Raw genomic sequence first — 24,807 nt, 5'->3', positions numbered from 1 at the left:
GCCTCTCCTTCCGCTTCCGGGGGCTGTGCAGGCGCAGAGCCGGCGGCGTCGGGGAGGGGCGGCGCGGCGCGGCGCGGTGCGGCGGACGCGCGTGGTGCCGGTGCGGTGCGTGTGCGTGTGCGGGGACAGGGCCCGGGCCCGGGGCCCGCGACGCGGGGAGGGCGCTGTGCCGGGGAGCGGAGGCGAGCGGCGAGCCGCGGCGTGCCAGGGGCGAGCGGGCCGGCGGGAGCCCCGAGGCGGCGGCGCGGGCAGGCCCGGGCGGCGGGGGCTCGGAGCGGGGCGCTTGGGGGGCGCGAGGGGGGCGGCGGAAAGAGAGAGTCGGTGGAAGCACAGCTGGGGGCACGTTAAAATGGGGGGGTTAAACTTACGTAGGTTTTATGAAGAATCAGCGTTTTGGTAGCCCTAGCAAAGAAGGTTTTTTTTTTTTTTTTTTTTTTTTTTTTTTTTTTTTAAGGTGGGCGGCAAGATTTGGCAGGCGGGGATGTGACTTGCCCTGGATCGGTAGTTTCAGGATAGATTGGCCTTGTATTCAGGGTGAATTAACAGCCAAAATGAGAGTTAGCTCAGGAACTTTTATATGTACAAAATCAAACTCCTTAGCTTTTCTGTTAACAGAGGCACTGTTACTTGTATTTCTCCTGAGCTGTCAAATGCTTCTTTCAGGCTTTGAAACAAGTATCTCCTTTTTGTTTTTCCAGGACTGTACTTGTGTGGGGAGGAAGAAGATTGCACCCATCTTTACAGAAGCTATTGACCACTCGCTAAAATGGTAGTTTTCACATGCAGCGCATGTGGAGAGTCAGTGAAGAAAGCACAGGTCGAAAAACATGTGAACATTTGCAGGAGCTGTCAGTGCCTTTCTTGCATGGATTGTGGCAAGGATTTCTGGTAGGTAAACAAGGGGAGATAACCTTTCCCGCTCAACAGTGGTCGACACAGTATAAAATTTTCCAGTGGTGTATTAGAATTAAATTTGTCAATTTTTGAATAATTCAAAATTGAATTTAAAAGTATAGATGTTTATTTGTGTGATTTCAAGCTTAATCATCCAAATGAACAAGGGCTTCTGGGGTTTTCCTGCACTGGCAGAAAGATGTGCAGGAGAACTTGCATTTATTTTTCCAGAACAGAAAAGTAAAGAACCTTTTGACCTCCTTCCTATTTGGACATTGGTATAAGGCTGACAAGAACCATAACAATTTATGTTGCTGCTGGGAAAGCTAAAAGCAATAGATAAAGCAGTCAGTGGTACTACCTGAGCATACACATTAAGACCTTTTCTGCAGACTCAATCCTATTTGTGGGCATTGCTAGATGCTACATAATCATTGCTTAAATATTAACTTAAGTATTATGTCACACCAGTGAATACTAAAATTTATATCTTTTTGTGGTTTGGGAAATTGGAAGTTTCCCAAGCGTTGTACTGGGAAGCAGCCTGAACAGACTCTTTGAAGTTAGCAGCTGCAGTTTTTACCCGTTGTGATATGTGATCAAAGGAAGACTAAGACAATGTAAACAGAGTTGCAGTTTCTTCTTTTACAATCCTAAGTGACAGTACTTTCAGCTTCTGATCATCAACAACTGTTATTTATTCTGCTGCTGCAGAGAGTGAGATTGGCAGTAGCTTCCAACATTCTAAACATGGTTGTAACTTCTCTGAACTCAGAAGAAAGCAGTGCTGTCTGCTTTCAAAATATGAATGTATGAATTAATTTGTGTAAGAAAATAAGATTGTCCTGTGAAAAAATTGTACTCAGTAATTCATTAATGAAAGATTAGGATCTGTGTTATGAATTCCTTTTTTGGAGGCACTTACATGTTGATCAGTAAAAAAATCCTTAGCTGTACTACTACAACACTATACCTATATCTAGGAATTAGGCTTTTATAAGCATTTTTTTAATCTATTTTTCTAATTTTAAAATGTGTCTATTAATGTGAGCAGCAAAACAAACATGTGCTAATAGATTTTTTAGAGGTAAGCAAATATTACATGTACCAATGTGCAAAAGTTACAGACTCACAAATAAAGGCATCGGTTTACTGAAGACTCAGATCTCATTTTGCAAATCAGAAATTTCCACTGAAGGCTCTAACATGACGGAAATGTAAGCAGTCTTGTAAACATGTACTTCAAGCACGTTGAACTTTACTCATGTGTGTGTGTTAACAGTATTGAGGCTTAAATGTACATGATGTCACCTATTACTTCAGTTTATTGATTACCTAAATGTTGCATAGTTTGAGGGAATTAAATAGTTTAGTGAACTACAGTTAAAAATCTCTTATGTTCAGGGGTGACGATTACAAAGACCATGTGAAGTGCATAAGTGAAGACCAGAAATATGGTGGTAAAGATTTTGAAGCCAAAGCTAACAAAGGAGATGCTAAACAACAGGAGTGGATTCAGGTAACATTTGCAGTATATACAGGTATAATAAATAACTATTAATTCTAATTATTAAAGACTTAAGAGAGGCTATACTACATCAGACCAAAGATCCATTTTTCCCAATACAACATTCTTTTGGCAATTCTTTAGCAGGTCTATTACTGGTAAGAAACATACCTTTCGTTTGTTTTGAATCTGTCTCCTACTAGTTTCATTTAATGTCCCCTGGGTCTTTCATACAAAGAGGCATTGTTCATTGTCCACCCTCTTCATGGCATGTCCACTTTTGTCACACATCCGTCCTGCCCTACCCTATCATCTCTATTCCAGGCTGAGAAGTCCTATCCTGCTCACTCATTCTTCATACATAAATTATATCTTTGGTCATCTGTGCCCCTCTCTGAAGTTTTACCAGTTCTACTGTATCTCTTTTAAGATGAGGATACTAGAACTACACACATCTCAAGATATGGATGAATCATGGATTTACTGTGTCATAATGGTGTTTTCCATTTCCTTCTCTGTTCCTTTCCTAATGATCTTTGGCATTTCATCCCCACTTTTTTGCTGCTGATCATTGTGTTGACATTTTCATGGAACTTGCTCAAGATCTTGCTTCTAAGCACCACTTGTCAACTTTAAGTCTGCTATTTTAGATGTGAAGTTAGGATTGTTTTTCCTATGCATGGCAGTTTACATTGATTTTTGTAGAATTTAATTCACATTTTTATTGCCCAGTCATTCAGTCTCATAAGGTCTCTCTGAAACTCCTCACAGTCCTCATCTTCAATAGCTTCATATCATCAGGAACAGTTTCCCATCCTCTTTTTAGATCTTTTGTAAATATGCTGAATAATGTGGATTGCAGGAAATCTCCACTGGAAGGACTGACTATTTTCTCCCACCCCTTCTGTCCTACACTTTAAGTAGTTATTTATCCTAGGCAAGCACATACCCTCTTATGGCTGCTTACTTTCCTTAAAAGTTTTGGGGAAGGAAACCTCAAATGTTTTAAAAAACCCTTTAGATATAATTAGCTAGTTCACCTTTATCCACAGATTTGTTGTCTTTTCAGAAAATGAATTTGTCAGGGCATCCTTTTACAAAAACCACACTGATGCTTCCGAAGGAGATTGTATTTATCCAATGAATCTTGTCATTTGTTGCAGTTTCTACTACTATGTCTGGTGAAATTTCACAGCCTCCCAGAACCCTTTTTTGAAAACTGGTATCACTACCTTCCAGAATTCAGATAAGGTCTCACATGATGCATCTTACGGCTATCTCCTTCTTTAAACACATTCGTTTTGCTCAGCATGCTTTATATTAAGAAATAATACATGTCCTAAATAACTGTCAGAAAATAAAAGCAGGCAGTCTTGGCGCCCCAGTGATAAAGCACTTCAAATGCTGGCCTTGCTTTTACGGTGACATCATTGCAAACATAGCAGGCCCTAAACTCCTGAGAGGAGTAGGCAAATGCATTTTAGCTCTGCATTTTAGGAGGCTAGAGGTGACAATTAATTCTTTTTCTGGAAGAAGTGTTTGTCACATGATGTAAAAAGGAGGTAAAAACAAACACCCCAAATTTAGTAAGAAGTAATTCTTAGGAAGTCAAGGGAAGATTCTGGCGATCTTTTTCAGGTCACAAGGTGAACTACAGAGAGGACAATATATTAGTTACACATGCAGTGATGCTAATAAGTAGATACAAATTTTGAACTGCATGATCCTGTGTCATTTTCTGCATGGTTTAGTGGTGCAGTTGACAGCAGTTAGTATCCCAAACATAATTATCTGCTATAAAGAACAATCCACCAAAGTACTGAGCTACGTGCATACTCAGAGCATATGAATGATACCACTAAAGTCAACAAGATCAGTGTCATTGTTGAGACTGCGTGTTGTCCAAGTGCTTTTCTCCAAGGCAGCCAATATGGATGCTATTGCGATGAATATTGTTAGCGTTCTGCAGTAAGTGCTTTCTACACAGGTAGATGAGAGAGTATTACAAAGCATCCTTGTCTAGGTAGTCTGGCAGTTTGACAAAACCTTTCAGTAGTGGATTATCAGAATTACAGGAAGGCTCTCCAGTGTCCAGTGGCTACATTTTTAAATCAGGGGAAGCTCAGAGTACAGCATGAACTTTTTTTATTCCCTCAAGTAGCAGTGCTGGTTTAAGTAAGTCTGCCGCAAGGCGCTGGCCTAACCTCCATTGTTCTGTTGTGCTGGCACAAGTAGCATAGGAATAAGCCTCAGTGGTCTGTAGGAGCCTTAATGGCTGTTGAAGCTGGCAGGGTTGCGAAAAGTGTATTTCAAACTGTGACCTCAAAGATAGCCTGCTTTTCACAATTAACTCCAGAAGTCTGCAAGAGCCAGTCAGTTGACAGTGTCTTTTCCTATTAATAGTATTGTCCTTTTCACAGTACAAATTTCCCCCCCAAAAAACTAAAGGTTAGTGTTTTCCTTATGCTTATTGTTCACTCTCAGCAGGCTATACAGTCTTTGGGTACCAGGTGATTTCTGTCCCACGTGTTTCTGACTTACACACCTTGCATGTATCATTTGATCAGTATGCATCTTCTCTGATTAATTGTGTTTTTCTTCATTCAGAAAATTCATGCAGTAATGAAGAAGCCAAATATTAGCCCTAAAGTGCAGAATATTTTGGAGCAAATGCGTGTCTTTGATAATATTCCAAGAAAAAAAGTAAAATTTCAGGTATGTTTTAAGAGAGATTTGTAGCGATCCATGCAGTGAACTTAAAAATAGACTTTCTTAGCAAGTGCCATGCTCTTGTTAACAGATTGTACAAACTGCTTATGTGATCATCTGTAAAGGGATGTGTAATAGCCATGTTGCAAATAGGCAGTGTTTGTAAAAAAATTTTTCCTTGCATAAAAGGCCTCAGTGTATGTAATTTTCATTAGGTAATAAGCAAGAGACTCACAGAGTTTTTTGTCAGACTTGGAGCCCTGCAAGCTTAATCTCTGTTTGTAAGCTTGTTTTTTTTTTTTTTAATACCATTTTTTCTATTTGCTATTTTTATGGAGTGTCCAAATTCTCAGACATGCTTTAAAGGAATTGTTATATCTGTGGTTTTGTTTTTGCTTTGTAAAGGCAAGATACTGTTTCTTTGGGAGTTTTCCTGTTGCTCAGCGTTCTGACTGAATCTCCCACACAAGATGCTTCACTGAATTTTTGCTTCACAGCCACAGCAGATTCCAAATGTTTTATGTGGTATGAGTAAAGAATTACTGACAAGTGAGCCTATTTTTTCCTGTTCTGTGCCTCAGATTGTGAGGCTGAGATTGCTTCCAGATCATCCAAACAAGTACATATTAGTGCTGCAGTGAAATTGCTGCTAGAAAGCTGAAGGTTAGAAGTTTTTCACAAAATTAATGTTCTAAGCAAAGGAAATGATGTTGTTGAGAAGCCTTTTTCTAAGACATGTGGCAGTGGAGGCTTAAAAGGTTTTGCAGAGCATTGTTCCACTTTATTAGTGTAGCTTTCCCAGGCTTCTGGTTCCAATGCAAAAATCTTCACATTAGGTTTTACTTAGAACTCTACATTTCTGAAAGTTGGTCTAGCGATGATAGTGTGAGCATACTATAAATAGAAATTTGCTGCTGTGTTTTCATTTACAGCAGGAAGTCCTACAATAGCCCCAACAATTTTCAAATGTTTGCATTCAGAGACTTGTTTAAATTTTACTTCTCTGTAATAAACTATCCATTTAGGAACATGATCATTTGTCTAATAAATAAATAAGTAAATTATAGTAAAGAAATGTAATCCTTAGTATTTTAACTAACAGAAACAGTCAGAAGGTTTAGTAGGACATTAATGTAAACTCCCTATGAATCATTTCAGAAGAAATGATTAATTTCCAGATTTCACCAAGAATCAAATATACGGTAATCAAGATAAAACAGGAGATACACCCTTTAAGCTGTTGTTTCTTTTCCTGCACAGAACTGGATGAAGAACAGCTTGAGAATCACTGACAGCACTTTGCAAGACCAAGTGTGGGATATTTTTTCTGAAGCAAACAGAAATGTAAGTTAGGTCAGAGGTACATCTTACAAAAAGAATGCAGTCAAAAATGCTAGGAGAACCTTTCAGTCTCTTTTTGGAATTGTTAGCAGAAACATCGTCTCTTATTGTTACAATGGATTGTTTTTCACTGTAATGTACCTAAATTAGAAAATTGTGGAGCATATTGTTGCTGAATTAGCTGTGCATATCTGGGCAGGTTATGATCAAGCATCGACACAGTAACAAGACTGTACTAATCAGAAAGCTAATTCAACTTTATCCTATGCTACTAATACATAAGGAAGGGAAAAAAAATACTTTTGTCAATAATCTTTGGTTCCAGTCTTTTACCACACACTAAGAACAACCTATTTTCAGAACTTTATTGGCCTCAAATTAACATGTATCAGAGTAGGAAATTAACAGCACCTAATTTAGCTAGCCTTTTATCAAGTTAGTGGAGAGAGATGAGGTCCTCCAGTTTGTGGTAAACTCCTCCCACTTCTGTGTCCAAATTCTGGATTCATGCTGTCTTTCTTGACATCTACTTCCTTGCTATTTCAGAATTATCTTGGTAAGTTTTCATAGGTTCATTTTTATTTTTTAGATCTATTACTGCTACTGGAGAGCTGTTACAGAACCTTACTTCTCTGTTGATGTAAAGACCCTGCCCCTCCTCCTCCAGTATCCCTTGAGGAAGAGTGCAGGCATCGCTTAGATACAAATCCCTTGCTAATCATGCTGTTCCTGATTTTCTGACTCTGACAAAGATTTTAACTGAGTCTGTTGTTTGTAGCTTTTTTGGAGAATCCATATACCATGGACAGGAATGGAAGGAATATGTTTTTTTAAGGATATGAATAATAAATTCTGGACACTGAATTTCAAATACAGTATCTTGCGAGAATATTGGTATGGAGCTGCTACAAATTCAATAAAACCATAGACAGCTCATTCTCAATTTAAACTGATTGTTTTTAATAAATCTTGAATCTGAGCAAATATTTAAACACAGGTAAACAATTTAAATTTTCATAGACTACAGTATTCACTTAATATGTATCAACTTTCTTGCTCAGATCATTTTCAATCCACTTTTAACAGTATATATGCATTTTGTAATACATAGTTTGAAGTGTTGCATGTACTCAAAAGCACAATTTTTAAATGTAATTTAAATTCAATTGAGAATACTGATATGAAAAATGTCAGTATTAAGTTGCTTACATAAACATATATTCTCTTTCCAAACAGGCACATTAACATTCAGATTTAATAACTCAAAGATAAAAATGTTTGTTAATATATTAATTCTTCTTCAAGTAAATTATTATAAGCCTAGGAATAAATCCATACATGTGAAGGTGAGAAAAGTACAATTAAAAGTACTAGCACTGCCTTTGCTGACATCAGGCATTAATAGAGTTAAATTTAGCAAATCCGCATTAAAAAATATTAAGTAGACATTTATTTGATCTGCACGTTCCCTATTGCTTGTGTTCTGATGCGATTTACAGTGGTCATTCAGAGAGGTGTCTTTGCCTGCTAACTACAGTATTTTAATTTAGGAAGTACCTAATGATCTGTCTCACCTTATTCTTGTTTTTTGGTATTCACATAAATCTTGTGTTCCTGGAAATTCTGATGCTACATTTAAATACCCTGTGAATTGTAGATTTAAATGTCTAAATAATTTATTTAATGTATTGATATATAAGATGTATTGTGATACACTCAAAACCAAAATTAAGTAGAACAAGAAATGATAGCTGTTGTAAAATAACATTTCTCTTGGGATGTTAAGGTAATTAGCATTTAGGCTGTTAAATTAGAAGACTTATCAGCCACACTATGTATTGCTGTTTCCAACATAACTGGTGTCACTTTGTGTAACCAACTTGGTTGATTTCAGGATATTAGTATTCTTCACGAATGATAAGAGTAAAGTTGCTCTGTCAAAAAGGCATTTAAAAACTTTAATAACCTGTCTTTCAACAAAAGATTTCAAGTGAAAAAAAACAAGACAAGCCACAGCAGAAGGAAGAAGACCAGTCTGCAGAAAGTGGGGAAAAAACTATTGGAGAAGAAAATGGAATTACAGATGACAAAATCGAGAGGAAAAAAAGTAAGAGAGAAAGAAAAGAAGAGAGACAAAAGAACAAAAAGAAGGAGAAAAAAGAACTGAAATTAGAAAACCAGCTAGCAAGCTCAGAAACAAAAAAGAATAAAAAGTCCAAAAAAGGAAAGGAAAGTACGGAGAATGAATTTGAAATAAATGGAAATGGCCATCAAAGTGAAATGGAAGAAGAAACAAATGTAAAGAAACGCAAACGTAAACATGCAGAAGGTATTTATTTTAATCATTACACTTAGATTATTGTCTTTTTTCAAGAGAAGACTTTTTGCAATGCCTTTAAAGCTCAGTAACCTACATTAGGAGAATATTTTAAGTAATACATAAATTACATATACAATTTTTTTTAAACACTATGGTTGCACAGTCCTTTACTTTTACAAAATCTGAACCTCTTAGCAAATACAACCTCTTGTTACAAGAACAGAAACTTTTTTAGTAACATTTGAAGTTTTCTTCTAGGTTTTTTTTTTTGTGTGTGTATGTTTATTTTTATTCTATTTCATTGACAGAGGAACCTCGTATCACAACAAAGAGAATGAAAAATGAAAATGCTTCAGAAGACGTGGGAACAAAAGAAAACACCAATGCCAGTGAAGAAGGTGTGGGAACAGATAAAGGTATTTTTAAAGGGGGATTCTGGACAGTTATAAACCTATCAAATTATATCACTATTATCTTGCAAAAAGCCTAAAGCAGTATGTAAATACACAGTTTTTGCAGCAGGCCGTGCAATAAATGCCTCCTTCATAACATGCACATATCTGCTCCAGGGAAAGCAGCCTATGCTACAGGTATACTCGTTGCTGAATTACTTCCCTTTTATGTTGCTTCTGTTATTCTGGCCACCTTTGCAATCCTGAGCCTAATTGTTCAAGCAGTATGTTAATGGTTCTTCATGGCTGTCTTACTAGTAATTTTCAGAAACAGCCTACCTGCCTTTATGCTGAAGACATTCCGCTGTTGTAGGGTCAGAAAGACAGCAATGAACTGTCCTGGTAGCTGAGTTGGTTCTAAAATTAGTAGATTGAAAGTTAGTTCCTACGAGGGAAGAAGGCCTGGAAATACCAAATATTATTAATGCTGTTGTGTGCCTAATTATGTTGCAGGCAAATTCAACTGGAAAGGAACCATCAAAGCTGTTCTGAAACAGGCTCCAGACAATGAAATTTCAATTAAAAAATTAAGAAAAAAGGTACAGTACACTATTACTCTTTTAATATACTTTGGTCTGTTTTTTTTTTTTTTTTTTTGCAATGCTTATCTTTGTAAAATTCCTTCCCATATAAACAAAAAAGTTTGACATTATTTAACAGAACATCAGTTAATAGTATGGCAACTGGACATGTTCTTTAGAGCTTACTAGAATACACAGGAAATTCAGTGCTAATTCTGCAAGAATTAATAGCATAATAGATTCCTTGTTACGTTCAATTCAGTGATATGCATGTATTGTTGCCTAAAATGGAATCATCTTTGTTAACTCAAAACTGTTCCTTTTTGTTTGTGCAGGTTATAGCTCAGTATTATGCAGTAGCTGGCGAACATCACAGATCAGAAGAGGATATTCTAGGCATATTTAATAAGAAAGTCAGTAACAATCCCAAATTTAGGGTTTTAAAGGACAAAGTTAAACTTCTCAAATAAGACTTTTCAAACCTTTCATAACCTTTGCATTTTATTTGCAGACTGAGTTAAATTCTTCTGTCAGGTAGGCAAACACCATGTTCATTGGTCTCAATTTAAATTGTTTGTGTATGTGACAGCAGAATTTAACTTTCCTGGATTCTTCTTTTTTTAAAAAAATTTATCACAGAATATTTGGGAAGTGCTGCATATCTGTTTTCAGATATTTTATTTTTTGATTTTATGGAAAATGTCTATTTTTTATAAAACTTTCATGAGGCAATGAAAATAATTGCTGCCTACTGTATTAAAATTCTTCCACTGATGGATATAATTTATAGGTAAGAATCTTTATCAAAACCTGGGTTGTATGGCATTTTTTAGAAACTATTGTAAGAGCAAATACGATTTTCATGTTCAAAAACTCACCATAAAATAAACGTTTTATGTTACAGTTGGAGATGGCATCACCGATATCCCCTTTATACACCATAGCTTGTATATGCAGGCTTTTATAACCTGTTAAATTTGTATTGTAAAATGTATTATTAAAGTTCTGTCAAGTTACTGTATGTAATATTGCCCATTCAAAGAAAATCTCCTTAGCAACTGAGCTAACTGTATATGCAAAGCTACTTTAATGTTTTAATTAGTAATACAATTGAATTCAATATAAGTGATGTCACATGGACTAAAAATTGACAGACTAAACAAATGGCTTTAAAGCACCATCTTAAATACCGCAAATCTTGCCAGTTGTTTTCATGACTGTATAAAGGACTATCTATTCATTAAATCCACAAATTGTACTAAATTGGAGGAGACTGTTATATTGCAGTCACAGAAACAATTAAAAAAAAAAAGAAAAACAGAAATTTTACAAATAGTAAGATACAGTTGTGTGAAGAAAGTTACTTGAAGTTATAGGGTTTTAACCAAATGCAAAATGCTTCCAAGGTAGGGAGGTTTCATATCACGAAGTGATCTCTTAAGAACAGTGATTGAAACCTAGTGAAAATTTCTTCAAGTAGATGCTATGGTGTTCTGGAAAATTGCATAGTGGTTCCAAGAAACTACATCAGTATACTTCTATAAAAACCCCTGATTAAAATATCTAAATTTATAGAAATATTGAATATATTAAAAGTATAAATGTGAAAACTTTAACTGTCTCATACACTGGGTCCAGTCTCTTTCTTCATATATATTTTTGTCTTGTTCATAATAAAAATTGCAATCAAAAATTTCTAATTAAGATCTTCTCACTAAGTGGTTGTTGTCAGTTCATGAAAAGGCCTTTGAAGATAAGCGATTAAAATGTACTTACATTCATGGAGAAACTTCTGAAATTTTTTTAACAAATTTCAAAAATCAGGGTTTTTTTCTATTTAGGAAGGAACATAGAATAAGGTGTTGTCAGTAAAATTAAAATCAATACAGTCCTGATAATTTTTTTCACTGTATTTGTTTTACAACAGATATGTTACATAAAGGTCTTAAATGGTTGTTACAGTAATGATTATAGGGTTTAATTTTTTTCATTAGCATCCACTCCAAATTATACCAGGCCCTTGTATTTTTCTCTTCCATTGTCACTGCCATAATGTGTCGTTAACACAAATATATAGAAACTACATTTGCTCTGCTTTATAAGAACCTAGAATATCAGCCATGACAGCAGCTGCTGCCTGTACCCATTACTGCTGCTACAACTGTGGGTGCTAATTCTGTGCCATGCCTCCAACCTCTTCTCCCTATCACAAACTGTCAAACTAAGATCTGAAGTCTCTATCCTGCACTTTGGAATGGCAGGGGACTGTCTTCTTGCCTGTCTGCCTCCACTCTCGTGAGCTGTCTGGTTCTAACTGCCTTTGTGCAGGCATGTGTCTTTGCAGCTCAAGTCAACTTCTGAACAGGCCCACAGAAGCTATTTTTGTGCTATGATTTGTGTACTAGCAATGCTGGCCCTACTACAGTTTGGAAACTCCTGCATTACCTGCACATTTTTTCATTATAGACCTACCTGCTAGTCTGGACCTACTTAGGAATGCAGCTGCATCTTTTTTCTTTTTCAAACTGCTGAAGGCAGTTTGGATTGTTTATGTATATAAAAAAAAAGATTCACAGGAAATTCTTGTGTAGGAGTTTGTTGCAAGTTACTTCACGGCTTAGGAGAATGACAGAGTTTACTGCTCATGGAAAGCATCAACATTTTTCAATCTGCGGACAAAGAAGGATTATACTTTGTAAGTTAGTGTATTTTTCCTTCTGAATGATCCTGGAAATAGCATAATAAGCAAGAGGAGTCTATGCCCCTAATTATAATCACTACGAGTCCATGCATAGTAGCAATACTCACATACAGCTCTCCAGTAGAAAAAGATCTCCGTGGGTTTTTTTTTTAATTAGAGAATTAATAGATTCCTCAAAGGACAGAAATTGGAGTTTCCACTTCCAAGAGATTGGAGCTTTAATTTACTGTTATACTGTCTCTGTCAGATTGAGATTACCCTTTTCTTTAAAGCTACCAGTTTAGTGGTAATCATTTCAGATGGAGGCATACTCCCTTGCAGACCATTATTTGGAATTTTTCATGAAGGCAAAGAGCCAGTAAAACCTACCTACTTTCATTTCAAAGATGATTAATCAATATCAATATTTACCAGTATTTTCTGAAATCCCATGGATCTGTTGCAATGAAGTTACGTACCTTGGATGCTCTTTTGTTTTAAGCGTTTTTAGTACAACGTTAAGATTTAACAAATCCAAGAGGCCAACAGCATCAATTTATGAGTGGATTTCTGATTGCATTCAAATAGCATATAATGTTTAATATGATTATTCCAGCTAGTATAAGAGCACAGCAGGGCACAACCTACAGTGATAATCTGGAAATATGTACAGCAGCTGCTTGGACTTCAATCAGTATGTTCATTAAACATTATTATCTGATCCCAGTGTCAAGGTCAGATGATTAATTTGACTGAGCAGCTCTTAAATCCTCCAAGTGACTTTTGGGTCTATCATCTTCAAAAATAACAGGATCGACATCCATACACGCATGTAGTTGAAGAAGGAATATCTAACTCTTATAGTAACTGATGGTTCTAGATGTTGTGCATATGCAGATCCTATGACTGCCATCCCTCCCTTTTGCTACTCCTCCTTTCATCATCTAGATCAATTACAGCAGGCCACTGCCATTGACAGTATGGTTGATGCCCTTGGAAATTTAGCTGACAACACCCACATTTGATCTTTTAAAGAAATTTGGCAATGGGTACATGATGAACCAGAAAGCTGATCATCTATGATTTAGGTTCTCAGCAGTGAAGTCAGTTGGTACTGGTTATATATGGACAGGAAAGATGCAGGTGTATCCACATCCAGCACACTACTGAGCTCCTGTTCAAATACATATGAAGTACAGAACATTTAAAAGAACTGCCATGACTGAAAACGAAGCAGACCTTTATTTTAACATTTTATCTGACAGAACAGCTAGGATAGTAGAGTTTCTTTCAATAGCATGCCATCATACTGGGCTTGTGTTGCCATGGGAAGGTTTTACCTCCTGAACTATTACTTTCATTTCCTGTAGCATTTCATCATAAAGCCATCAAAACCACATCTGAGTTACGATACGGTTGAATTGTGTGCCTGGGGACATCCAGCAAAATCTAGCACAAGATATGACTGTATCCTATTAAATCAATTACGGGATTTTTGTCAGGAGGTCTGTTCGGTTCTGTGATTGTAAGTGCTTGTACCTCAGACATTATGAAGGATGTTTTAGCAAACTTTGAGATAGAAAACTGGTATCTATGGAGAATTATCAGTGTAGGATATCTTAACTGATAGTATTTGATCATTTACACACAGTGGCAGAACTTCTCATGTTCTTGAGGTAGCTTAGCTTTCAGCTCTCTTAGAACATTCCTGTATTGCCTTCTACTCTGGTATCTTCCCAGATCTAATACATCTTATCTCTCGGTACACAAACTTCCTGTGCAGTTCAGAAAATATTAGTAATATGCCGTTCATTAAATTAAAACCTAAGTGTTAGTGTTTGAACATCAAACAAACCAAACAGCTGAAGACCTGCAGCATCTGAAGTTCTTTAGACCAGACATTTTTAGAGCAGCATCACCTTTTCCATGATTAGTTTCCATTTTATTATACTATGTTTATGCTTTCAGAACAAAGGGGTATTGCTGAATGGCATTAGGCCATGGCAGTGTGGCAGAATCATGCAGCTGAAAGACACTCATCTTTTGTTGTGTTTTTCTCTCTGGGAATCAACAGTAATATTCAGAAAGGCACTTTATTATTTTGCAGCTGCCATTTTAGATTCTGAGGAAAAGAGAGGGAGCCCCTCCAAACTTTTGCTGACGCAGAAAAGATACTGTAAAATCATGTAACTAAGAAAAGTACACAAGGGAACATAACTGTCAGTTCTGCCTTGGGCATTTTCTAATTTAAATGCATGAATTTATAACATTAAAGCTATTATTTTAATGTAGTTTGTACAGAATATATCTAAATAAAAATGTACATAGTTATTATACTGACAAGAACTGGATATTTTTTACTTAAGTGCTTTGTTATTAAAATTTTAAATGCTTTAAGTTTTATAACTATTAAATATGCATTTATACTTGTTCTGTTTCAAAGAAGGTGAAATGTGAAAACAATTAAAACTAATTTTAGTAATTTTCCTTCACAGTTCTCTAGCATTCACTTAGTCCTGTAACTACAGGAAATTTCTTTAATGTAACATGGGCCAAGGTACTGAAAAGTTATTGCAAGAGAACGTTTGTATAAAGCTTCATTTAGCATTTATGACAAACTGACAAAATCATGAGAATTTTTTTTTTTACTTTCTTTTCCAGAAATTACATGTTGAGCTTTCGCTGTCCTTTTTGTAGTAGTAACAATAATAATTTTAATGTATATTATGTACAGTAATAAACTGATGAGAAACCATCAGATTATAATAACACAGCATTACAAAATGCTCCACAATATGTTTGTGCTATGATTTTATACACAGCATAAGATATCTCCGTTATAAAATACTCCTTCTTGCTAAAATTTTCCTTTCTAAAATAGTATATTGGAAATTAACTGTCTGATGGGGGGGGAACGAAAAGTGTTGGAAATTAGAAAATTGTTTAAAAATAGTGGCTTTCTTAATAAGTATAGCACATGCATTTAAACAGGGAGTGTAATCATTAAAAGAAAGAGGCTTCAAAGATGGCTACTTATTTGTTGTGCTCAGCACTCCACTGTACTGGTGCATTAGAGTAGTTCATTCTTCTTTCTCCCAGTGAAAAATGATCCTCCCACCTATAATCCAGTTGCATCAGTACAATGCAGTCAGACCCCAGCATGAGTAGTGGATTATAGCTGATGACCAAGAGATACAGAGACCCAATACATTATTTCATTCGGAAACTTTTTAAGCTGTAACTCTTGCCCTTATTAAGGAAATAAGAGAGCAAATATTAAACTTTTAGTGTAAGATGAGCAAAAAAGGCATATTGTTCTATACATCGAGCTGTATTCACAGGTTACCAGATATCTCAATCAATATATTCAACATTCATCCCTTTCTTCTCACGATCTAGCTTTCAAGAAAAAGCAAGAATAAGTCCTCTAAGTTTCTTTTCCGCTCTGTCAGCCAAGAAGAGCATATTATGTTTCCCATTAGTACTTTTACAGGAAGTGTTATTTTATATTGAATTGTAAATTTCACCTGAACTAGAGGAAATTTTAGTAGTAACTTTTCTTTGCACTTACTAGGATACAATTGCTTCTGCACCTGTATCCTACTGCTTTTACATTCTCACAGAGTTAAGGGTTGAAATGCCTTAAAGCTTTTCGCTTAGATTGGATTTTTTTTTCTTTGCGAAACTGCAGCTTCACAGAGCATAATCCTTTCTCAGTCATATCTTTTTTTTTTTTTTTTTTTAATTTATCCCACCTTTTCTAATTTATTCTATCAGACTTAGAAATGTCTGGTCTTCAGATAGAGACTGTATGTTTTGACCTTCTCATTAGATCTTTTGTATAGAAACTGCTTTTACTACTAAATTCCATAATACCTTTGAGTTACAGCAGAAGTAATATAACTGACTTCCTCCAGAAGTCCTTTTATAGTTCCTGAAATGACCTGCAGTTTTTTGAAATTGTCATCTTTAAAGTTACAGCTCTGCTTCTTAGTAAACTTCAAGAGATCTACAGGATGATAATAAAAATCATATCTTTACATGACTGCCCATTAAACTATAATTCTCAAACTTTAAGGTGGAATGCATCACTACTAAAATAATATCAAAATCCTCATTGAGGCCTGATTGAATAAGGAAATCTTGCAGATGAAGTCTAGATTCAGACAACCTTGACATATGAGATAGCAAAAAAGGCAAGAACTTGGAAATGTAATAATGGCAAGTTTTAGACAAAAACCTACCTTTTTTTATCCTACCATATTTTTGTTGAATTGTTTTAGCAAAGACATGAAAGAATATAAATCATGCTTTAAAGTACACACCACCTCAACTTGGAAGAGGCTGTTGCCCCTTCATAAAGACATGACTAACATTCTCACCCTAAACATCACTACTGTCCAGATCTGTGAAAGTGCTTCTGTACCTACATGTACAAGCAAGCTTGTTGACTGTCCAAATTTCTTTCCCATAGTTGTGAGAAGGAAAACTTACATACTAGCTAGACAGTTGTGCTGATTTAATTTGCTTTCCAGTGCAACTGAAATGGAAACTAGTATAACAAATACAGATCATGAAGTGCACTTTTATGTTTGATTTTCAGCCCTTTTGATAGCCTTTGACTCCTGATGATGAGGAAGAATTCAAGAAGGTATAAACAGCTGCTGACATGGTATAGCATCCATGTATGACAAAGGCTGATGTTTTTGGTGGGTGAGACAGGCCCAGAATTTTCTCCTAGACTTTTCTTTTTTAGCAGTATAGCAAGTGCTTTACTAACTGAAGCCAATACCTTGTGCCAGCCTTTTTCTGCCTCAGACGCCTAAATCAATGGCTAATATAAAAGCTTTTACTAAATTTTGCAGACATCTCTTGTACTTGACAATTTTTATTGATTTTTCTTCCCCATCTATCCATTCTCCCATTTACTTGAAAACATTTTATGGGCTGTTTGTCCTTACCATTTCCTTGTCTGGCACCATATGTTTCCTCTTCCTTTCCTGTTGCTACAATTCTACTTTACCTATTCTGCCTTTAAGAATTCAGCTTTTTGGTGATCAGTAAGTCTCAGAGGTTAGCACTGGTAAGTTTTCTGAGAGGACAAAAAATATGAACTCAGTCTTAGTTCTATCTAGGTACTTAAAGACCTGTCTTTATGTTTAAATGTTTAGCACATTGTCCAAAACAGCAACAGAAACTGCACAAAAGTCCACTACCTAAAAATTCTAATGCTGGTACTGCTGAATTCACAGTTTTCACATCAACAAACTCCTTTTTTCTCTTGCTTTCTCTCTTTGACTTCAGCACTCTGTCAGTGTTCCCTCTACCTCTGTTATCCAATTATTATACAAGATCAAAATGTATGAAAAGCTGATCCTACAGGATGAATAAATGGTAATGGTAGTGAAGGATGATGGTTAAAAAAAAAAACTTGCTTACAAACCTGAATGAGATCACTACCATAGAGCTTTGTTTCAGGGTTTTTTTTTTCAGGGCTCCATGTAAAAAAATTCTCCAGGCAAACAGCATGAGCTGAATTCCATCAGTGCGATGTTCCTATGCTGTACACGTGATGAAAATTATCTGTACTTTTCCAGTCTTGGAACAGTGAAATCCCTGTGCCAAAGAAGGTAGGCCCTCACCTTACTGCAGCTGTCAAATCACTGGCACTGGGGACATTAGGCCAGCTTGGAAAAAAATAGTAAAGATGCTCACACAGCCTAAAAAAATGATAACCTCTATCAACACAGAAATAAGGTGTCAAGTCTAAATAGAGCACTACTCTTGCAGAGCAGAGTTCTATGAATAATAAACTTGAATGCCTATTCCTACAATTGGTAGATAGCCCTTCCTGAGTGAATTAAATCTGTGGACTTCATGACCCAAAAAATTCTCTATACTTCAGGATGTTCCTAAATGCAGTGGAGTAAGTATGAAATTTTCATCACAGTGTTACAGATGCACAGACATCTTCCTCAGTGAGGAAATAAGTTTCAGTAATTCCCAACTATTCCCATTCTTACCTTCCCACATCTGGCCATTTGCTTTTGCATCTCTGTCATCCCATCCCTTGTTCTGGCACAACTGTTTGTGGGACTGTGCAGTGAAATGACGTGAAGAATAAATTCAGCCTAAATCCAGCATTTTTGCAGGCTTTTAAAGCCAGATCAAATCCTTGAACTGAGAGGGATTATATAGCACTACAAAGGACTGAGTAGTCAAGAACAATAGGAGCTAGAGTATTGCTGCCAAACATTTTGTATCAATAAACTGTGGTCTTAGGAAAGCATTTTGAGAGCCACTGTACTCCCTAAGAAAGTAAGCACAGTTAACTGAAATTAAATTCAATAAATGATTTCTGAGATAGATAATAGTTAACTAAATTTTCCTACTAGGAAAGTGGTTTATTCAGATTCATTTATTTTATTTTATTTTATTTTTTAACATGTTTGATGATCAGAGCTAGAATTAGCAAAGCCCTCTCATTTTATATTCTTAATGCCAATTATAGTAAAAGGTAAGAATCAGACCTTGAGGCTTAGCTCAGATTTTCATTCAGGATAACTGAAGGTGTTGAAAGGTCTTCCATCAAATAGAGATTGCAGACTAAAGTTTGTACCAGCTACTTTTTTATAATTTTCATTGGCAACTTTCAAAGTAAAGAACAGCTAGATACAATCAGATCATATTTTATATGGATCCTTCTTTTTCAGTTTGCTTAGATACCCTTTTCACCCTTTTTAACTACCTTTATTTTTTCATGCTTTCTTTTCCTTCATGAAGTTCAAACGCTTGCATGCTTACAGGTAGCACATTCTTTGCATCAAACACACTATTATATGTATTGTTTCCCTTCTTAAGGGGTCAATTCAGGGCTGCACTGTAATTTAATACTCACATGAGAATTTAACTTGAGTTCAACAGTTTCTGTATGTATAACATTCAGGTAAGATTGAGTTTTAACCTTTGGCTGTTTTCCAGATCTGCATTAAGCTATTAACACCAAGTGCTTTCAAGACTTTGGTGATTTTTTCCATTGTACTGAATTTAAAATAATTAAAGAAAAGCTAGATGAAAGCAAGAAAACTGTGATACCATTTGAAGGCTGCTTTCTTACCTGTATGAGTTAGATGACATATTTAGCTTTTACCCAGTGTAAGAGAAGACATGCAATGCTTTACTCCAAGAGCAATGTTAAGAAAGGACTGAGAATCTTACACATCCCATCCTGTCACTCCTGATGGCAGATGATAAGGAGCAGATCATTACTGACTGTATTATTTGTTAGTTCATGAACAGAAAGCACAGAGCGTATTGAACCATCATTTCTCAAAAACACCTTTCCTTCCTGCACTGTAGCCAACCTCCTTGAGATACAAATGAACACAGGGAGAGAGAAGCCAGCCCTACTTATGTAAGAGATGAAGAAATTTCCAACCAGGTATTACGTGAACAGACAACATTTGGGCCAGCTTAGCTATTTTGACTACTGTAACCAAATATCTGCTAGAATGCTAGAAAATTAATTTGATTTTCTAAACATGAGAATTTATCCCAGAAGCCTAATTCTTACAACTGTATGTATCTAGTCAGAAAACACAAAAAACAGCAAAAGGATAGTGGATTAAAAAATATCCAACTGTTTTGCAAAATTCAGCTTTCATTTTCAAGAGCAAACCCAGAATATTTTAAAACCTACAAAGCATTATTTTTATTTAAAAAAGCCTGCAGATGTCAAAGTCAGTTTCTGAAGACATCAGAAGAATTCAAATTAGGCAAAAGAGCAGGCATACATGTAGCTACCAACTGTTGAAAACGCTCCCCTTTGTACATTCCCTTCACAGAATCTTCACAGATTCCCAAACTTCCTTCACGAAGTGTAAACTAAATTCATCAGATAAAGCACCGCATTTTAAAATACTTCCCAACATTCTTACATGAATCCTGAAATTTCTACTTGCAAGACTTAATCATCCATAACAGTCCCATTGGTTGGATGCTTCGTTAATTATGTTTTTCATTTTGGAACAGTCTCGGTCCAGCTCCTGATCACTATCAGTTCTTTAACAGATTAATAATTTCTGAACCAGAGGAGCTCTTTGAAAAGATCACAGAAAACATCTCAGCTCTACAAACATTGAACACGAGTGATCTAGGTTAAGGTCAATAATGAGTCAAGGAAGAGAAGCTCTTATTTCAGCTTTTTGCACAATACCTGCTCTGTAGGTAAACAGGAGTCTTTAGACTAACAACATGGACAGACCTTAACCTTTTCAAGCATACATATTTATTTAATTACTACATTTAAATCAAAGATATTTCCTATGAATAGCTTTTGCAAAGAGAGTGCATGAAGATTTCCTTTGTTTCTTATTTGAATCACTAACATGAAAGTGAAGGCTGAGGTAATCATTTCACTCAAAGGAAGTAAAACAAAGAAACCTCTATTTCATTGCTAAGAAAGCTGAGCTCAGAGGCTCCCACCAGCTGTTAACTTTAAAATACTGAATCCGACTAAATTAAAAAAAAATCACTTTAGACACTGAGGACTATGATGTGGTTGCTCCTTATGGGAGACATGTCCTAAGGCTGGGAAAAAACAATTTCTGTTCACTATGACATGGCTCACGTGGATTTCAGATGCAAACGGAAGGCCAGGCTTTCTGCAGCAAAAAAGCCTGTTCCATCTTTTACGTTGAATTTAATCAAAAGTCAATGCAAGCTAATTAAGAATAACTAGAACCCCGGCCTCACTCTTCCCTCAAATCTCACTGGTCTGTAAAACAGATGATAGGATATTTAGGAGAATATATTCGTTTTCTCCTGATAATTTAGCGTTAACAGCCCCTTAGCTGGAAACATGACATCGACAGGTAGGTTATATAACACAGTATAGCTACATATCAGGTCACGTGACAAATGAAAAATCATGCTACTTTTCTTCTAATTATAGAGTGCACAGTTTTAAGCCAAATTCTGCATTACTTCAGGATCTACAATCCAAACCACCTGTAAGAAAAAGCTGTAATAATTAAATCCATTGAAAAACTTAAGTCTTGTGTGCTTTTAGGGTTCATCAATATACTATTACACTAATGTAAACTTGCTGACTTCTAAAACTGTCATAACACTGTACTGAATTAGGCTATCTATATGGGAAGTCTATTAGTTTATTAAGACTTATCCCAGATCTTTCCACATACTTCAAAGGGCATTTGAAAATGTCATAAATTACCCAACAATTTCAGAACTACTTAAAAACAGTATTCTGTATAGGTTAGAACAAGTCTAGCTTGTAACCAAATTATCTTCTACCCTCATCTTAAGATGGCTTGAGCATTTTAGCAGTTAATGATAAAATATATAATTATCTATCTATAGCCCACATTCCATTCTTTCTGCTTTTCCTATTTTCCTGTTTTCTCAGCATGACACTACAGAGGAAGTATCTGCAAGTATTTTCTGTTGATAAACTTCACACCATATAGGAAGAATGCATGTGATAGGTGAAAACTTAAGAAAGACTTTTCTTGCACAACATTAAATTTATCTTCTAAAAGGAGTAGTGTAATCAGATAATTAAACATTTGTTTTTTGAACTTCAACCTACATACCATTAGAAGGACTATAAATTTGCTATCAGTAAGTAAAATACATATATTGAAATTATTTTCTTCAATCCACCTTGTAAGAATCTGATCTTTTACTCAATACTTCTGCATTTAATTGCACAGGAGTTTAAAGAAAAGCTATCCATAACAGGTATCCATATCTAACAGAAACAGATTCTTTGCTACAGGCAGTGGAGATTTTGCCTTAGTAAGGACTTTAAGCCCCACAGGGGATTTTTGTCTAGAAAAGGACAGAACTTGTAAGCACCACAGATATAATCTAATTAGCCTAATAAATCATTCCTATTAAAAACAAATTTGAATTTAAAAAGCCATGCTACTTCTTCAAAGAACTGTGCATACTATACAAATATTGATAGGATTCTCATAAAACAGAGAAAATAGCCAAGAACTAATCTGTAAATATAATTTAGTAAAGTTTGACCGTGTTCTTGTCAATAAATAAGAAAACAATACTGGTGTAAGGAGTTTCAAGATTTTGTTTGCAGAAACATACTTAAGTGACTTTATCTAAGGTAGGTGAAAGAATTCAGCTACACAGAACTGAAACAAAGGGAATCTGTTGTTCCAGCTTATCAGTTTCTTTAGTTTTTATCTGTTCCAGTTTTGTAAATATGGTTATTATTTTCAATTATAGGTTGTTCTCACAGTATTACAGCATTCCTAGAGCTCTTACAACCTCTCAAAGCTTTGTATTTAACTCCTGTTCTATCTAAACCATTGTCCTGTCCTTAAGATGATAAGGTTGGCAAAACATGAACAGCTACCCAGTTTCTCATTTTTTCCCCATTTTTCTTATTTTGTCAAAACAGGACTCATTCCTGCACTTGGATTTGTTCATGGCATTGTTCATTGTTTTCAGTGGGGCTGTGATTCATGATATTACTATTTAAATTCTATTACTGAACCATCTGGGTTATCATTTGCTAAACGTGTACTCATGATAGACACATTTTTCCTTCCTAGAAATCGCACACAATTTTTATCAATTGTTTTAGGAACAAATATTTAAAGAAACCTTATTTCATCAGTTGAGATATAATTTAGGAATCCAGGAAAGAAATCCTCTGAACAAAATGGAAAGGCACTTTTAGCTAGAACTGAGAGACTGTTTTTTAATACACAATTCACTCAGTTTTTATTTTTATTTTTTGTTTTATTATTATTTTTAACTCTTCTATTTATTATCTGACATGAATAGGCTAATTGCTCTACTACCCAAGCCATCTTAAAAAGAAATAAAGAAGTAAAAACACTGCAAAAAATGTTCATCAGCCATACTTTTCTGTCACATTGTACTCAACAGAAAAACAAAACAATTAACAAATGGCTGCTGAAAGATCAGATCTTCATCAGTAGTTCTAGCGCAAAGCCTTATCTCGCCTTCTTTGTATTTAAATATATATATGACATTGGGAAAAAGAAAAAATTGATCACTTTGATTTCCATTCCATCTGCAGTAAATCTCAGAAAGCATAGATGATTAGCAGATAGCAAAGTGGACATACATTCAAATCAGGTAGTTGCACGCACTTCAGCACATCACATCTGTATCACAGCGCATCACAAACTGTACACCACCATGTTAACCTTGTTCTCCAAATAACAACTGCCCTCTTTTCCGCCTGTTTCTTTACTGTTCCAATTTCTTTCATAAGAACTACTAAACAAAATGTACAAGAAAATTATCAGCAGGGTAAGCAGAGTAGGGTAACAGAGCATATACATATGAAAATGGAGAAAGTCAGAATTAAAAGTAAATCTGGCAGTCTTTAATTTTCATCATAGTATGAACAGTAAGATATACGTCCTTACTAATAGTGAAGTAAATGGCAACTAACACTGGGTGTCTTAATGGCGTATGTTGAAATTTAGTGCTGTTATAGAACTACATCATGAGCAGCCTACCTGCTCACCTGCTGGTGACATTACAAAACGGAAAGCATGGATAACTCAGGGTGGTGGGGTGAGATACAACACTGTCCCTCTGAAACACCACTTCGACTATGGTCTAAACTCAGTGGTCAAAAAAAAAACAAAACAAAACAAAAAAAAACCTTATTACTTAAAACTTCAGTTAGTTTGAGGCTCTCATTTTAGCTTCTCATAGATACTTCTCTAGCTTTTTCTTAGCACACCTGTTACACACCACGTTTTCTGTTAGCACATCTGTTGACACCAGAAGGAAGTACTCAGGTTCAATGGACTCGGTGACCGTATTTGAGCCCTTCATATTGTAACGTTCAGTGCTATTCTGTCCTCTGGCAGAGGCCTCCGAGAACTGTGGACAAGTCTTGTGCTGGCTACAGAAAAGCAGTTTAACCAACACAGGCACAGGTGCCGCAGAAGCACACTCGTTTACGTGCCCACGGGGAAGGCAGGCCGTGTAACTGCCCGACAGCGGCACTGTCACAGAGGGAGCCTAACTCTCACAGAGTGCCTTCTGCTGCATTAAAGCGACTGCTGAGAAACACAAGTGACATTAAATCCATGTAAGTGCCAGTATTAACCTATTTGCCCCTAATGCAACACACGTAGTAGGTTATCCAACGTACACAGAAAAAGACTCAAGCTGGTTACTCGTGTGTAGTTCCCAGCACCTTCCGCCCTAACCCTGCCCTGGCATCAACGCACCGCGCCGTCAGCAGCACCCTACCGCGGCGTGCGGGACTAACAACCGGCTCGTCGAGGCTCCCACCAGCCAAAGGGGCCGCTAACCTCCCAGGGCAGCTGCTCGCACTGCCCTGCCGG

The 24,807-nt window shown here is 36.1% G+C and overlaps 1 protein-coding gene across 4 annotated transcripts; it reads left to right on the top strand.

Annotated features, from left to right (window-relative positions):
- Positions 1 to 11,448, top strand: LYAR (Ly1 antibody reactive). 4 transcript variants are annotated; one of them, XM_064511436.1, is made up of 9 exons: positions 1 to 105; positions 699 to 888; positions 2,299 to 2,413; positions 5,009 to 5,116; positions 6,371 to 6,454; positions 8,435 to 8,780; positions 9,080 to 9,169; positions 9,677 to 9,762; positions 10,080 to 11,448. In XM_064511436.1, the coding sequence occupies exons 2-9, from the start codon at positions 767 to 769 to the stop codon at positions 10,212 to 10,214; spliced, it is 1,086 nt and encodes a 361-aa protein (XP_064367506.1). In that variant the 5' UTR covers positions 1 to 105; positions 699 to 766; the 3' UTR covers positions 10,215 to 11,448. The 4 variants fall into 4 exon arrangements, with proteins under 4 accessions (XP_064367506.1, XP_064367504.1, XP_064367503.1 ...); XM_064511434.1 differs by having other exon boundaries at positions 3 to 100; positions 9,080 to 9,187; XM_064511433.1 differs by having other exon boundaries at positions 4 to 105; positions 9,080 to 9,187.
- Positions 11,449 to 24,807: the final 13,359 nt, after the last annotated feature.

This window comes from Dromaius novaehollandiae, chromosome 4, assembly GCF_036370855.1.
Source record: "Dromaius novaehollandiae isolate bDroNov1 chromosome 4, bDroNov1.hap1, whole genome shotgun sequence".
Classification (NCBI taxonomy): Eukaryota; Metazoa; Chordata; class Aves; order Casuariiformes; family Dromaiidae; genus Dromaius; species Dromaius novaehollandiae.
This window is presented reverse-complemented; position numbering and strand designations above follow the sequence as displayed.

Excerpts from the sequence above, each read along its gene's own strand:
- LYAR (XM_064511434.1), top strand. The coding sequence starts at position 767 with ATGGTAGTTTTCACATGCAGCGCATGTGGAGAGTCAGTGAAGAAAGCA. Across the intron at positions 6,455-8,434 it reads TTTCTGAAGCAAACAGAAAT|ATTTCAAGTGAAAAAAAACA; the intron begins GTAAGTTAGGTC and ends TTTCAACAAAAG. Across the intron at positions 9,763-10,079 it reads TTAAAAAATTAAGAAAAAAG|GTTATAGCTCAGTATTATGC; the intron begins GTACAGTACACT and ends TTGTTTGTGCAG.